A 17,061-nucleotide genomic window follows, 5' to 3' on the forward strand; every position below is an offset into this window, starting at 1 on the left:
TGTTTAAATTTACTTGGCATGTAAAATAAAACCAACAGGGATGAATTCCTCAGAGTGAAGACAAGATTGGTCAAGACTGAATAATAGGCACTAGTTAGTGAGTGTCTACTACAAATAAGCAAATCAGCAAAAGGGCCCTAAAGTAGAGTGACTCCTTTGGGCCAGAACAATCGTTTGCTGGCAGTTCTGTTAAGAAGCACTGGCTGTTGAAGCACAGCCTTTCATGCCTTGGGGAAGAGTCAGCCGTAGGGTTTCCAGGTGTCTTGTCTGGAACCAAACATTTGGTATTTGAGCTCTCTGCCCACTATAAAAATAGGAAACATATGAAAGTCATTTCCCCTTCCCTCAGATTATATGTTTTATGTGTCAGGAGCTGACTGATATGAAATGAATAATATGAGATGTAATAGGTTCTGATCACTATACTTTTTATATCATGATGTGGTAGATTATATTTTCCAGTGATGACAAGTGACATTATCTCCCACATGCACTTTTCACATGGTGACTCTGACACTCTGCCCATTGAGAGTTGGTGTCCATGTTCCTCTTATGGATTAAACTGTTTCCCTCAAAATTCATATGTTGAGGTCCTAACCCCCAGTACCTCAGAATATGACCCTATTGGAGATAGGGTCTTGAGAGAGGTCATTGAGTTAAAATAAAGTCATTAGGGTGGACCTTAATCCAATATGACCAGTGTCATAAAAAGGGGGAAATCTGGAGACAGAGGCCCAGAGAGGGACAGTGATGTGAAGAGACACAGGGAGAGGATGGCTGTCTGTAAACCAAGGAGAGAGGCCAGCAACAGCTCCTTCTCTCACAACCCTCAGAAGGACCAACCCTGCCAACACCTTGATTTTGGTTGTCTAGCTTCCAGAATGGCGAGACAATAAATTTTCGTTGTTTCTAAGCCACCCGGTCGGCGGTACTTTGTCATGGCAGCCTAACAAAGTAATATAGCTCCCTCCCCTTGAATCTGGGGGACCTAGGGCCACAATGGGGGTAACTTATATGACTCCTAGACTGGACTATAAAAGCCAACATAGCTTCCATTGGGTCTCTCGGGAGACAGCTCAGACACGCTGTGAGGAAGCCCAGGCCTGTGGAAAAGGTCATGTGCTGGCATTCCAGCCGACAGTCCCTGCTGACAGGCAGCATCAAGTGCTAGACATGCAAATAAAGACATCTCCAGGCAACTCCTGTCCCAGCCCTAGGTCACCCCAGACTTCAAGTGCTCCCAGATAGTGCAGAGACATATCATCCCCTCTACGCCCCTCATGAATTCCTGACTCACATAAGTTGTGAGAGTAATAAAAGGCTGTTTTAAACCACTAAATTTGGGAATAATTTGTTACTTAGTAGTTGACAATATGTCTTTATTCACAAGTTTTTATTTTACATGGCTGGGGTTTTTGTTGAAACCACGGTCCTCACTTCTCCTAGCCCTTAGTGACATTAGGCCCAGATGTTAGTCAAGAACAATAGGTGATATTGCCATGAGTCAATTTATTAGACCTAATAAATGAATTTCAGGCAAACTTAACAGGACAGGGAGCAATGGCTAAGGGGCAAGGGTAGGAATTTCAGGACAACTTCTGGGATGGTTTCAAGTTCATTAGCAAGAGAAGTGCAGTTTGTCTGGAGCAGGGGAGGGATCCTGGAGCCCCATAAGGCATTCCTCCTGCATTTGGGGCAGAGTCTGGGGAGTAAAAAAAGCACAAGTGCCAACCTGTCAGGGGGGCGATAATTATTGGCTGCTCTAGAAGAAGGAACTGGGAAGCAGATTGTGGCAGGATCTAAAATCTCAGCCAAACTAGGCAGCACTGCCAACTGACTCCCCCACAAGTTCAGTGAATACCTCATGAGAAAAAAAAGACATGGGCCCATCTGCACTGAGGAGCTGTGTTTATCAGACTCTAGGCATCAGATATATGGAGAATACAGTCTGTAAATCTGCCCAATTATTTCCTATCTCACTCTTCTTTTTAGCTTTTGCTTTGCCTTTTTTTGCTTTTTAATAAAATTCATTTTGAAAATTTTCTAATTTTGTCAGGGATGGGGGAAATTTTTTTTCTTAAATAAGTTAATATTTATTCTGCTTTGCTTTGCCCCCATCCCAAGTCCCCTTGACTTGAGAAGCAGAGTATTCTGCTTCATATTATTGCAACATTTAACCTGAATTTATAAAAGAAATGAAATGAAACAAGGAGGCATCAGCTGAAACTCCCCACGGGCAGCGGGGGTCTCACTGGAAAGTCCCCAAAGACCTGGTGACCGGCCATTTCCCAGAGTCCAGTCAGGGGTATTCTCCGAAAGCCAAGAGGGACAGAAGTGGGGAGTGGGCACAGAGGGGAGCGATGAGGGGTGGAGACAAACAAATGAGAACTCAGACTGTGAGTGACGTGAAGCGTGGCCACATGGCCTCGGGAACGGAGCTGCCACCCAGACGGCACAAGTGGCCCCAAGCATGTTCCCTATGAAAATAAGTGGATGTGAAGGGATGGGGGAATTTTTTTTAAAGCTTTATTGAGGAATAACCAACATACAATACACTACACATATTTGAAGTATAGAATCTGATAAGTCTTGATATATGTATATGCCGCTTGCACTATTAACATAATCAAGATAGTGAATATATCCGTCAGTCCCAAAGTTTCCTTGGCCTTTTAAATCCCTGTTCTCCCCTACCTGGCTAAGGAACAAGGAAGTTTTGACCCACACAAGCCAGCCTTGCTTGGGAGGCATACTGCCCCTAGTAGCAGAGTGTGGTAATGGCCACCATGCTTGCTGGAAAAGCCTCTCCTGGATAGGAGAAAAGTGGAAACTCATTGTATTCAAGTGGAATGAGGGTGTGTGTGGGGGTGTGTGTGTGTTTTCTACAGGTCTTTTCTTGAGTACCTTATTAGACTGCGGTTCTGTTATCTGAGAACTTCTGACTATAGTTTCTTTTTCAAGCGCACGCTTGTTCACAGATAGGCATTGTGTGCAGGAGATGAGAAGGATGCTTTCCAAGCTCACTAGTGGTGTTAAGAAGTGAGAGGAACCACCTCATACTCATTAGGATGACTACTACATAAAACGAAAAAACAGAAGTTAACAAGTATTGCTGAGCACGTGGAAAAACTGAAACACTTGTGTACTGGTGTTGGGAATATGTCATGGTGCAGCCACTGTGGAACACAGTGTGACAATTCCTTACAGACAGAATTACCATAGAATCCAGCAATTCCACGTCCGAGTATATTCCCCAAAGAATTGAAAGTAGAGCATCAAAAATATATTTGTTTGCTCTCATTCATAGCAATATCATTCATAATAGCCAAAAAATAGAAGCAAATAGTCCATCCTTGGATGAGTGGATACACAAAATGTGGTATACACATACATATTTAGCCTTAAAAGGAAGGAAATTCTGATACATGTTTCAATATGGATGAATCTTGAAGTGAAAAAAGACAGACACAAAAGGACAAATATTGTATGATTCCACTTATATGAGATACCTAGAGTTGTCAAATACATACAGAAAGTCAGATGGTGGTTAGCAGGGGATGGGGGGAGGGAAAAATGGGAGCTATTGTTTAACGGGCACAGAGTCAGTTTTGCAAAATGAAGGGAGTTCTGTGAAAGGATGGTGGTAGAGGTGGCACAACAATGTGAATTTACTTAGTGTAACTGAACAGTACACTTACAAATGGTTAGATGGTAAATTTTATGTGCATTTTACCATAATAATAAATAAAAAACAAGTGAGAGAAAAGATAAAATTTTGTGTGGATTTTTTGGCCTGATCAGAAGGTTAAAGAGAACATATTTTTCATTTTTTTCTTATTTTAAAACTAATACATGCAACAGGGAACTTCAGTCATATTGATAATTTCCTTCTTAAATCAAGCAATAGTACTTGGGTGTTTTGTATTTTTTAAAAAATGTATTTTTTTCATACATGTAAAATATATCACAAGACAAAATTCAGAAAGTAAAAATGTTTACTCATTCAACAAATACTTTGGAGGTGCTTAGTCTATGCCTGTTCCTGTTTTATTACTGGGGTGACAGCAGTAAACAAAACTGACACAATTCCTCCCTCCATGGAGCTCAAATTCCTGTGAGGGATTGTTTGAATGAAGTAGTTTTTTTTTTTCAATGAAGCACTTTTCATATAAATGATTATTTCTTTGGGATCAACTCCTAGAAGCAGAATCACTGGGCCAAACAATATACACATGTTAAGGCTCTGACAGCATCCTGCCAAATGGTTCCCATCAGCAAGCCATAGGAGTGTCCATTTCCTCGCACCTCACCACGCTTAGGTATCTTTTATTTATTTAGGTATTATTTTATCTGTCTAATTTGCATTTCTCCAATTACTAACAGTTAATGTAATTATAAAGGTGGAACAGTTTTCAAACATTCATTAACTACCCATTTTTCAAATGTTGTTATTTTTATTTAAAATTAATTTGTAAGGACTGTTTTTAATTTTATTAAAACTCTACTGGTCACATTTGTTGCAATTATTTTCCCCATCTGACCTTTTCCCCTTTGCCTCTGTTTATATGTTTTTTTACACAATTTTTATGTAGCAAAATCTATCCATCTTTTCCTTTGTGATTTATTCCACTCGCTGATACTTAACATGTTTGCCCATTCCAAGATCCGATAGATAGCTCCTATATTTTTCTTCATTAAAAATGGTTTCATCATTTGCATTTACTTTCAACTAAAATATTACAGTTAGGGAATGGGAAGAGGAAAAAGCACTTAGATTTTGAAAAACCCACCCCAAGTGAGATATCCCTGTCATCCACTTCCCACTTCTAAAGAACCACCAGTTTTATGCACCTGGAATTTACCTAGGTATTTGGGCTAAGTGTCTAACTTTTTTTTTTTGACATCCAAGAAAAATTAATTGTTCTATATAATTTACTGACTAATTCCTTCTTTCCCCTCCAATCTGTCCTGCCACATTTAAAGCCATATACTAAGTAGTCCATGTTCACAGTTTACAGCCTGTTTCTGGAATCTACAGTTTGCACCATCACTCTACTCTTACATGAAGTCCCCATTATTTTGATTATTACAACTACATAGTAATATTTAGTAAGGCAATCTTCAATGCCCAATCACTCTTCTTTTTCAAAGTTTTATTGGCTATTCTTACTCCTTTATTCTTTGATATAACCTTTGAAAGAAGTTTTTTTTAAAGCCATGATAATTTTTATTATAATTGCATTGAACTCATAAATATTAACACCTTTAAATTAGTCACTATGCCCATCTGTCCAGTTACAGTTGTTACATAGCAGAGCAATTGATTTATCTATATTTGTTTCATACCAGCAAAGCCTTGCTAAACACAACCTGTCATGAAACATGCTAAATACTTCATGTGGATGCAAAGATGGCTGATAAACGGCTTCTAAAAGAGGTCACCTATGGCTAATCCAAGTCAGAACATTGGATGCAATAGAAGATGCAGATGAAGGTACAATTTGATACATTTTGACATGTATACACCTAGGAAATTGTCACCACAGTCAAGATAATGAACATAATTATCACTCTGTCTGCAGCACATGGGGAAATTAGGAGAGAGACAGGAATTTTCAGATTATTTGCATAATAATAACATAACTCTATGAGAGTGGATAGTCTCATCAAGACAGAGAATATAGAATGAGGTAGAGTTGAAGACACAGTCTTGGGGAACACCAACAATTAGGTGATGATGGGGTCAAAAAAGAAGCTTAGATGGAGCAGTGCTAAAAATGCTGCACAAAGACCAAATGGGATGATTATCTTTGACTCCTCTCTTAATCTTATAGCCTGTATTCAATATGTCAGGAAATCATGTGGGCTCCTTCTTCAAAATACATATAGAATTCAACCACTTCTCACCATCCCTGCTACCCTCCTGGTTGAAGCCTCTTTCAGGTCTCAGCCATATTGCTGCAATCACTCCCTAACCTGTCTTCCTGTTTCTTACCTTGCTTGATACAGGGTGTTCTTAATAGAGCAGCCAGAGGAACCCCTTACAGGATGTAAGGATTTAAGTTAGAGCAGGTCATTGCTTTGCTCAGCAACCTACAGTGGCTTCCCATCTCTCAAGTCCTTTTAATACCTACAAGGACTTGTGTGGTTGCCTCCTCCCATCCCACACTTCTTTGAACTCATCTCCAATTCTGTGATTCTGTACCATTCTCCCCCTTGCTCACTTGCATTTCTCCTTCCCCAGACATCCACCTGTATTGTCATTCCAGTCTGTGTTCATTATTGAAAGCTATAACCCACCTGTCTCTTCTTCACTGTACCCCCACCACTCCCAACCCTCTTGCCACCTCTGTCATTTCCCCTTACAATATCTATTACCTTCTAGCATACAATAGAAGTAATCCATTCATTAATATATCCACTGTGTTTATTTCTTACGGTCTCTCTCTTGCTAAATAGATAAAGCTTCTTAGGGCAGATATCTTTGTCCATTTTTTAACTTATGTATCCCATGTGCCTAGAACAGTACCTGCCCCATAGTAGACACTCAATGAATATTTATTAAGTAAATAAATGAGAAGGATCCTTAATCTGGGCAGTTAGAAATTCATCGTTAACGCTTTATCATATTATTTCAGTGAGCTCCGTTTCCCAAACTGGCATTCCCTAGCAAAATCAACTTGGAAGATATTATGTTGTATCTATATCCTTCTAAAAGAATCACAGTGCACTTTACACTCCTTAAAACTCCAAATGCTGCACTGAAGGCACCTGCATTCTTCATTTAACTCAGCCTTTCCTAAATGGGTTTGGCACACTGACTAATATAGCAATGGTGTTCAGAGTTGGAATGACACTGTGAGGGACTAACGAGTGGGCAAGAGATGATGTTGGAAGCAATGTGACCAAACAAGCCTTTTAAAAAATTAGGTGATGGAAGGAAGGGGAGCGGGGGGCACTAGCTTGCGTTGGCACATTCGGGAGAGAAGAACATTTTTGCTTGTTTTTATTTTTAGATGCAAGAGATTGGAACACGTTTGTGAGCTGAGATGAGCATGAAGAGAGAAAGATGATAATTTATGAGCAAAGTCCCAGAGAAGGCAGAAAATTATAGCCAGAGCATGATGTAAATATATATATTTTTAAAGTAGTAGCAGTCAAACTTTTTTTTGTACTGTGACCCACACTAACAGATTCCATTTTACATGGCAACTCAGTACATATGCACATAAAAAATAAAGATGTAAAAATAACTGAAGTGAAAGTTTCACAAACTATTCATGTGTCATGTGGTGCTATATTCTATTCTATTCTATTCTATTCTATTCTATTCTATTCTATTCTATTCTATTCTATTCTATTCTATTCTATTCTCTATTCCATCCCATCCCACCCCACCCCATCCTATTCCATTCTATTCTATTGATGCTAACTGCAGCCCACTTTCATCCTTTCCAGCTGCTTTTGGGAGACTTCCTCAAACTAATCTTCAAATTCAATCGTTCTTCAGCTGTATCCTATTCTATTTATTCCATTAACTTGTTCTTTATTTAGTCTGTTAGAGTCTTCATACTTAATGTTTCCACAAGGATTTTTAAAAAGTGTTAATTTTTCTTGCTTAATGTTATTAATAAGTTCCCTTTCCTCTTTGAGGTATTTATCATGCTTATTTTAAATTCCTGGTGTCTATTCCAATAATCATGCTTCAGATAATATAAACCATTCAGTGTGTAGTCTTTTTTTTTACACTAATTGTGCTCTGCAGGTGTCTTGACTCAGCAATTTGGAAATTGCACATTGTGAAAAATTTGGAAAACATAGAAAGGTACAATATAAATAATGAAAAAAAACCCACCCATAATTTCACTTCCTGGAAATAACCAGTTGACATTTTAGTGCATTTCCTTCCAGTCATAATTTTACATGTATATTATATTAAATAGCTGATAAAGTATTATATATAATTTTCTATCTGGACTTTTCATTTACCATTAACCTTGAGATTTTTTAAAGTTATTAAAATTGTTCATAGACTTACTTTTTAATGATTACAAAATATTCCATCTTAAGGATATATAGTAATATATTTAACTCTTTAGAATGTTTCCAATTTTTACCCTTTAAAAAACCATTGCAACAAATATTTTTGTACATAAATCTTTGCTTATATTTCAGGTTGTTTCTTTAGGGTGGAATCGTAGAATGAATGAACCAAAGAGAATGACACTTAAGGTCCAAGCTTTGTGTTGCCAAATCATTTGCTAGAAGGTATGTACCACTTTGCACTTTACACAGGCAGCGTATGGCTGCGTTCCTACCATCATGCCCGTCGTTCTTGCGCAATTTGCTAATTTGATAGAGGAAAATGGCATTTCATCATTTTCTAATTTGTGTGTCTCTTATGACTAGTGATCATTTATTATTTGCATTTACTCTTCTGTAAATGTTGGGTTCAGGACCTTTCTCAGTTTTTTCTGCTCTGGAAGACTGCCAATCAAAGCTTTCTAGCAAAAGCGATTTACTCACACATGCCTCTAGTGGAAGATATCTAAGATGCTTTCTGCACAGGGGACTATGTACTCAACCAACTATGTTTGTTCTGCAACAAATCTCCCCCTCCCCCCACAACCCCCACCTCCACAGTTTGGTGTCAGATTGTGGTGTCAGGTGCGGGTTTGCCCCTGAGGGTAGACATCGAGCTTCTGGTCTGTTTGCATATGCAGAGCACAGAGGTGATAGTTCAGCCTTGGTTTAAGCCTGAACATCAGGCTAAAAAGAGTGTGTGAGTGTGTGTGTGTGTGTATGTGTGTGTGAGAGGGGCAGAGACAGACAGACAGACAGACAGAGAGACAGAGAGAGACAAAGAAAGTTGGTCACTGTATAGATTTTGAGCACAAAAGAATTTCAGTTCAAGCCAAGGCTTTCTCATGGTCTTATGAGAATTCTATTCATTTCCAGTGTGTCCTCTAGACAGCCACACTCCTAGAATCACTTTAGAGATCCCCATTCTTTCCAGGCAGAGAGATTCCTCTTCACAGACACCCCCTGGGTGAACTACAATGAAAAATAAATAAATGCACTCTTTCTAGATGTGGTAATACTATTTTTTCAATTCTTATATTAGAATTTAAAATACTAAGTATATTTCCAGGAAATTAATTTATTAAACAATGTAAATAAACTCTAGATGATTACAGAGCCACAAACACGTACTCTTGAGGGTCTTTTATGGAAGGCAACCCACAAATGGAGGAGTTCTCTCTGGGATGGAGTTGTGTATATTTTGCAATTAAATTCATAATTTTAAAAAACCTTATGAAGTTTTGATTTCGGGGTACAAAATTTAAACGTGTACCACTGCAAACCACTGAGATTCAGAGCTAAATAAGTCTGTGTTGTGTGTTGAGGGTGGGAGGGCTAGTCCAGGTTAACTGCGGTAATGAAAATTCCTGAGTTAGTGTAAATAATTTTACCGTTATAAAACACAGATTTAGACCTTTGCTGACATTCTGAATTCTTGAGGATTTCTGAATCCTGCTCAGGCCATGAAGTGCTTGTTCAAGGAGCTGTTGTGCAGGCATAGACTACCTAGTAAGACCCAGGAGGCCACTGAAATATCTTCTTCATGAGGGAATCACCTCCCAGCTACACTGCCTGAAAATGTACCATTTGAAATTGGGTTATGGCATGTTATCAACAGAATTCCTGGGTTAAAATGAATCTTCTCTTGGGAGAAGCACCAACTACTGTCAGCTAGCAATACCTTGCCTTGAACCTATTTTCAGACTACCTAACTGGTCCTGAAGAAATACATTTGAGGGTTGGAAAGAGCTTGTCCAATGGAATTGGGAGAGGCTGTGTTGGGAGAGACTGCTAGACCCATGAAGATGGAAGGTTCTGCTCTGCCGTCACCACCTACATAAGAGCTAACAGCAATTCTCAGCACCTGCATCCTCAGCCATCCACTTGACCGGTTTTCGTGACCTTGAAATTAGCGTAGTAGCACGTGTGAACCAACACTTATGGCAGGTAATATTACACCACAAGAGGACGCTGAAGTGGAGGGCCTGCACAGTCAGAGAAACATTTCCAAGTCATCTTGGGCCCTCAAGGACTTAGGACAGGTAAGAAGGCATAAAAAGGATGTAAAAAGTCTATGTATGGGGGTGGGTAGGCAGGGGAGAAGGGGGATGATCGCAGTTTTGTCAGGAACTAATTCTAGTAGAGTCTTAACTCCTACTTATTTTTACTGAAGATAATGTGCAGAGTGAGTCTGAATGTCTCTTAACTGTGAGCAAGTTAAGGGTACAAATCCAGAAGGCACAGCAAAAAACAATGGGGATGCTTTGAGGATTTCTGGGATGAAAAAGAAATAGGAAAATGAATAAATAAACCTTTATTGAGTGCATACTGCATGCAGAGTATTACAAAGAGCTAGGTGAGCGTAGGCTCTAAAACAAACAGAAGAGTAGGAAACAACCCAAATGTCAATTGATGGATAAATAAACAAAATGTGGTGTATATAATGCACAACAGAATATTATGCAGCCTACAGAATGAAATTCTGATGCATGCTATAGCGGATGAATCTTGTAGACATTATGTTACTTAAGCAAAATAAACCAGACACAAAGGATAAATATTGTACGCATCCACTTATATGAGGTAGCTATAGAATAGTCAATTTCCTAGAGACAAGAAGTGGAATAGTGGTTGCCAAGATGCTGGGGGCAGTGGGGTGGAGGAGGAATGGGAGTTATTCTTCAACTGTTACAGAGTCTCAGTTCAGGAATGATGGAAAAGTTCTGGAAATGGATAGTGGTTACGGTTGTACCAATGTGAATATATTAATGCCTCTGAACTGTACACTTAAAATGACATATTTTATGCTTTATATTTTTTAACCCGCGCACACAAAAATTAACAGAAAACAACGAATGGAGCCCCTTTTGACCTCTAGGCGCTTGAGTTTACAAAGAGAAGGGAAGATGCTGCAGCCACAAGAAGGATAGCGCAGGATGAAAGAATGGAGCCACGGGCATTTCTCGCTTTCGTCTAGAGGTACTCAGAAAGCACTTCTCTTTGGGCCTAATAATGATCTATTTACCTTACTTCTCCATGAGACGTGAGTCACACCAGAAAGTCGCGTTTTATTCTTACTCCCTCCAGAAACTAGAGTGCCAGGCACAAAGTAGCATCTCAATACAGACGGAGTGGAACGACTCTTGGAGGAGGGACGTGGCCCCAAGTGTCCGCCGAGTTTAAAGACGCGTTGACGTTCACGTTCATGGGTAAACGCCTGGGGTGCGCTAGGGGCCGGAGAGAGTAGTCCAGGTTCCCGCCCCGGGAGCTGATGCCCCCAGGTCTGTGCCAGCCTTCGCCCACCGAAGGAAGCCCCTGGAAGTTGCGGAGCTCGCGGTCCGGGGCCCGAGGGCAAAGGGCTGAGGCGGTGCCTCCCGAGGGTCCGGCTGCCTTTTCTGCTCCTCCAGCGCGTCATCCCAATACCCCCAGGAGGACTCCTAGAGCGTCCAAACCGCCACAGGAAAAATCCTAAACCTGCAGTCCAGGGAAACGCCTCCGCATGCGCCCAGTCGCCCTTGAGAAGGCGAGGTGGGTTCGCGAGAAAGAAAAGGACTCGCGGCCCGAAGTCCAGGGGTAAGGAAGCCCGGTAGCTCACCGGCCACACTCGCAAAACGACCGCAGTTTCCTGAGCTCCGGCTCGGGGCCAGCCCTGGGCCAACTCCGCGCGGCGCCGCCACCAGGAGGCAGGCCTCCCCCAAGCGGGCACCAGCCGGCCAGCGAGAGCCACGCGGCTTTCCGCGTCGGCGCGAGCTGGGCGCGCGGGAAGAGGGTCACCTCGTCGTCCCCGCCTGCCTCACCGAAGTTTCTTGTCCCTGTACTAACTTGAGAGATGGGGGTGGAGATTTCCCAGCCGTGGCCGAGAGCTGGGAGCTTATTAGGGCGGGAGGCCCAAGGATGGCAGACGAGGGAGGCAAAAGAGGGACCCGCGTGGGAAATGAAATTCTTGGGTTTCCATGCTCGGGGAATTTCACGGAGCACGGAGCTAAAAGTGGCATACAAACGTGTAGCTTAACTAAAGCAAACAAAGCAAGTGGTATGTCCAAATGTGGAGCTTTAGTAAAGCTCACACAAATCTCTGTTAACATTCTCTGTTCCTGCAGCGCTTCTCCTGGGTTGATCTTCCGCTCTGACCTTCGGTAAATCCTAACACTTTCCTAGGAGCGGCCAGAAGATAATTTGCCACGTTTTTAAAGGGTTTCCAGGGAAAAGCTCTTAACCCTCTGTGGGGGACCTTCGGGCAAAATTACAAACGAAATGCAAAGTCAATCTCAGAGCCCTTCTTGGTCAGACAAGTTCAAGGCAGTGTTAACAGAACCGAATGACTGCTGTAACTGATCACCTAAAGTAACTAATGGTCTGCGAACAAATTCTTCTACGTTTCAACTTTAAATACTTTGCCACACACCAATCCTCAGTGCAGCGAAAATCTCGTGGTGTTTATTTAAATATCGACTGAGTACTTATAAAGCTTAAACTTTCAAACGTAAAAGTGAACTGCTTGGTAAGGACTCCTGGCTACATCAACAAAGTAATGTAATGCCTGATTAATAGTGCTGATTAACGTTGGCTCCGGTTAATGCTGGGCCCATTACAATAATTAAATGATGCAGTCATATATCAAATAAGAGTCAATGAAAAATAATTTATTTAGGGTTCTGAGGCATTCCTATGGAATTTTCAAAGACCTAGAACGGACTGTATGGGTCATTTGTAACTGTAATTGGTTGATAGCTGTCCTCAGCAACAAAAACTCGATTTAAAAAGAAGTCTTAGATGGGGGAAACAGTTTATTTTTGAGGCTCTGTAATTGATAAGGGGAGTAATGAAATGTTTGAAAATGTGAAAAGTGCTTGGTCCTTAAAATGATATACAGAAGGGCAGCTGATGATTGTTTCCACATAAAGCCATTGATTTTTGATTCTCAGTTCTTGTCAAGCGGTCATTTTAGTCAGAAAGCTAAAATTTTGAGGCAAGGTCCCCACTTTGAAGTAAAAGAGTTTTAGGAAATGCAAAAGTCCAAAAAGTATGGCTACGTGAATATGAATTCCACAAGCTATTAGGATTTTTCCACTAACCAAAGTAAAAATGAATTGGTGACAAAGATAGGTGTACTTAAAATGCCATTGTATTTGAATTACTACCACTACCTTGTCATCTGAAAAAGGAAAATTGAGTTGAACAGAACTTGAATCTTACTTTTTAAAATTATTTCGTTTCTTTTCACCAGTACCTACTGGAAATATTTAGTGGATTTAAAACAATTTTTAAAAGCTGATGTGAAAGTTTCTATCATTGTAGTTTTATTATTAAGCCTGGCCACGTAAAGATACGTGTGTATGTTTAGTAATATAAGTATTTTGAGATTACTGTGGAGTGTTGATTAGAACATTCCCCTTACTGAAAACTATAGAATCTCTCATGCCATTATGAAAGAACTTTTTTGAGTTGTTCCTAGATGCATTTTTTTGGTGTGTATTTGGGTTTTCACTAAAAATTTCTATTTCTTCTCTGCGTTCAATGATTACTTTCTTTATTCCCATGAAATTCATCAGATCCTCTCATTAGAGTGCCTTAGTTTAGCTGTCAAGTTTCTAGGGCTTTCAACTGCAGATAAGTGACTAAAACACCAGCTTAACAGCATTTTTATTAACAGATGGTGGAAAACAGAAGTCTTTGGAGAAGAACCAAAGGGGACAGGTTAAAAGGTCAATAAACAATTATTATTGTGCTTAAACCGGGGGATTTCTCATCAGATTCGGTGGGCAGCCGCTCACCCAATCTGGAGGAGATGGAACAACCCAGCAGACCTCAGGGCCGTACCCCAGGGACCACCTCAGACGGTGGGGTGGTTATCTCCCGGCTGGATGGCTCCTACCGGCCATCCACTGGTCCAATCGTCGCGTCCCGGGAGTGCTCCTGAGGTTAGGGTTGAGAGCTAACTGAAGACAAGGAGGCTGGGAACTCTAACTCGTGCAGCGGCCCTCGGTCAGACCACCGTAGGCCTGCGCGTAATTCAGGTCTCAGCCCCCTTGGCAAGGAATGGTGGGGTCCTATCTCCTCCCCCCTCTTCTCAGTTGCTGCTCCCTTTTACGGGTGAACTTTCTCTCCCGAGCTGGGCTGATTTTCTAGGCTTTCTTTCCCTTGCCTCGGTAGCGCTCTGACGTGCACACCATGTGACAGGCCTCCTTGTGCTATAAGCCGAGGAAAGGTCCGCCCTCTCCTGGACTCAGCCCTCTCCTCGCCGAGCTCTGTCCCTAGACTCTCACCCGTCCCGCACCCTCCCGGGCTCCCGACGTTTTAACTTGCTCGCCCGGGGCCCCGCCACCCCCTCCTCAACTGAACCGGCGAGAGGCGCTGGGAGAGAGGAAGGTCAAGTCCCCCGCCCCGGCCGGGTGCACGCTGAGCCAAGGGAGCGCGGAGATCCTGGGGCTACCGCGGCGGCGCAGGAGTTACAGAGTCGCAGCGCAAGCCTCCGCCGCTGCCGCCGGGCCGCCCCGGCGCAGCTTGAGCCGCAGCGGCGCCCCCCCAGCGTGGCGCCCCCGGGCCAAGCCCGCCGCCCGAGACCTGGGCTGGGGCGCGGCGGGAGCCCAGAGCCCGGCGCCCCTATGGGCCGCCTCGCCGCCGCCGCGCCACAGCTATGACCCTGAGTACGGAGATGTCCGATGCCTCTGGCCTCGCCGAGGAGACAGACATCGACGTGGTGGGGGAAGGCGAGGACGAAGACGACGAGGAAGAGGAGGACGACGAAGAGGGCGGCGGTGGCGGGCCCCGGCTGGCTGTCCCCGCGCAGCGGCGGCGGCGGCGGCGCTCGTACGCCGGGGAAGACGAGCTAGAGGACCTGGAGGAGGAGGACGACGACGATGACATCCTGCTGGCCCCGCGGACAGGGGGCTCCCCGGCACCCCCGGGCCCAGCCCCAGTGGCAGGGGCCGGGGCCGGGGCCGGTGGTGGCGGCAGCGCGGGTGCGAGCGGCGGCGGCGGCAGCGTGAGCTCGGGCGGCGGCGCCAAGAACCCCCTGGTGAAGCCGCCCTACTCGTACATCGCGCTCATCACCATGGCCATCCTGCAGAGCCCCAAGAAGCGGCTGACGCTGAGCGAGATCTGCGAGTTCATCAGCGGCCGCTTCCCCTACTACCGGGAGAAGTTCCCCGCCTGGCAGAACAGCATCCGCCACAATCTCTCGCTCAACGACTGCTTCGTCAAGATTCCCCGCGAGCCCGGCAACCCCGGCAAAGGCAACTACTGGACGCTCGACCCTGAGTCCGCCGACATGTTCGACAACGGCAGCTTCCTGCGCCGGAGGAAGCGCTTCAAGCGGCAGCCACTGCTCCCGCCCAACGCGGCCGCCGCCGAATCGCTGCTGCTGCGCAGCGCGGGGGGCGCGGGGAGCCCGGGGGACCCCGCCGCCGCCGCCGCGCTCTTCCCACCCGCGCCCCCACCAGCCCCGCACGCCTACGGCTACAGCCCCTACGGCTGCGGCTACGGCCTGCAGCTGCCGCCCTACGCGCCGCCCTCGGCCCTCTTCGCCGCAGCCGCCGCTGCCGCCGCAGCCTTCCACCCGCACTCACCCCCGCCGCCCCCGCCGCCCCCGCCGCCGCACGGTGCGGCGGCAGAGCTTGCCCGGACCGCCTTCGGCTACCGGCCGCACCCGCTCGGCGCCGCCCTGCCCGGCCCCCTGCAGGCCTCGGCGGCCAAGGCGGGCGGCCCGGGCACCTCAGCGCTGGCGCGCTCGCCCTTCTCCATCGAGAGCATCATCGGGGGCAGCCTGGGCCCGGCCGCCGCCGCCGCAGCCGCCGCGCAGGCCGCCGTCACCGTGCAGGCCTCGCCCTCCCCGTCTCCGGGGACGCCGTCCGCGCCCGCGCCCGCATCCGGCGGCGGCGGCGGCGGCGGCGGCGGCGGCGGCTGCGGGGCTCAGGCGGCGGTGGGACCGGCCGCCGCGCTCACCCGCTCCCTCGTGGCCGCCGCGGCCGCAGCCGCCTCCTCCGTCTCCTCGTCCGCCGCCCTGGGGACTCTGCACCAAGGGACTGCCCTGTCAAGTGTCGAGAACTTTACTGCTAGGATCTCAAATTGTTAATAACGCTATGTTAGCGCGCTTGAGATGGAGAAGGTAGGAATCCCGGCTCCTTTTTTCATCTGGGTGGTTTTGTGTTTTGTTCCCGCCTCCCGACGCGGCCCCTGCCGACCTCGCGCCCCCATTTTCGCCGCTTTGGATTCTCTGAGGAGACTGTTTGGCAACTGCTTGGGCGCGCTTTTTGGCTCTGCAGGTTCCCCTATTTCTGCAAAATCGCCCTATGCTGCAGTCCCCCAGTCTGGGGTGAGGAGGGAGAGGGTGCTGGTGGGGATCCGCCCTCTCTAGGCACAAGAGGCTTCCATGACTTTGGGAAATTTAAAAATTAAGCCTTTTTAAGGTCTAGAAATTCTCAGGTCCAGGCGTTTAAAAAAATCAATAATACTCAACAGAATAATGATACAAAAATAGTAACGGTCCCGAAGAATGGTTTTTATTTGAGGACACTTGTCTGGTGTACTTTTTCATGAAAAGGAAAAAATGATGATCATGTTTACACAAGGAAAAAGGTCAAAATTATCATTTCTTATTTTAACCTGTGTTTTGTATCATAACAGACATGCGGAATTTTTATTTTGTACTTACTGCGTATGCTTTACAAGGAGTATTGTAAATTTTACTGGCAATTGTACTATTCTAATGTAAGATTTTTACACTTTTTTTCAGAAATAAAATGCTTAATTTTCAAAGAAAAACCACCAAAAGAATTGGCTTCAGTCGTCCCCTTCTTAGTTTATTTTCTTTTCCTTAAAAAAAAAGTTTCCTTGTGAGGGAGGTAGAAACCCATTATGAAATAGAAAAATATTTTCAAAGAGAATTTAATAGAAGCATCATGCCATGAATTTTCATTTGTATTTTCCAAGTCAAAACCATTGCAGGACATGAGAAATTATTTTTTAAAGACTACAAAT

General features: G+C 44.6%; 1 protein-coding gene and 1 long non-coding RNA gene across 2 annotated transcripts in view; both read left to right on the plus strand.

Annotated features, from left to right (window-relative positions):
- LOC140695651 (uncharacterized) overlaps nucleotides 1-13,600 on the plus strand; it is a 30,762-nt gene extending 17,162 nt beyond the window's left edge. The window contains exons 2-8 of the long non-coding RNA XR_012071387.1: nucleotides 5,350-5,494; nucleotides 7,017-7,126; nucleotides 8,176-8,268; nucleotides 9,786-10,124; nucleotides 10,928-11,061; nucleotides 11,170-11,655; nucleotides 12,183-13,600. This is a non-coding gene — a long non-coding RNA (uncharacterized lncRNA). The remainder of the gene's footprint in view (nucleotides 1-5,349; nucleotides 5,495-7,016; nucleotides 7,127-8,175; nucleotides 8,269-9,785; nucleotides 10,125-10,927; nucleotides 11,062-11,169; nucleotides 11,656-12,182) is intronic.
- Nucleotides 13,601-14,304: 704 nt separating this feature from the next.
- FOXD1 (forkhead box D1) lies at nucleotides 14,305-16,957 on the plus strand. Its single transcript, XM_006220063.3, has one exon. The coding sequence runs from the start codon at nucleotides 14,720-14,722 to the stop codon at nucleotides 16,154-16,156; it is 1,437 nt and encodes a 478-aa protein (XP_006220125.3). The 5' UTR covers nucleotides 14,305-14,719; the 3' UTR covers nucleotides 16,157-16,957.
- The last annotated feature ends 104 nt before the right edge of the window (nucleotides 16,958-17,061 follow it).

The sequence above is a fragment of the Vicugna pacos genome, chromosome 3 (genome assembly GCF_048564905.1).
Source record: "Vicugna pacos chromosome 3, VicPac4, whole genome shotgun sequence".
NCBI lineage: Eukaryota > Metazoa > Chordata > Mammalia > Artiodactyla > Camelidae > Vicugna > Vicugna pacos.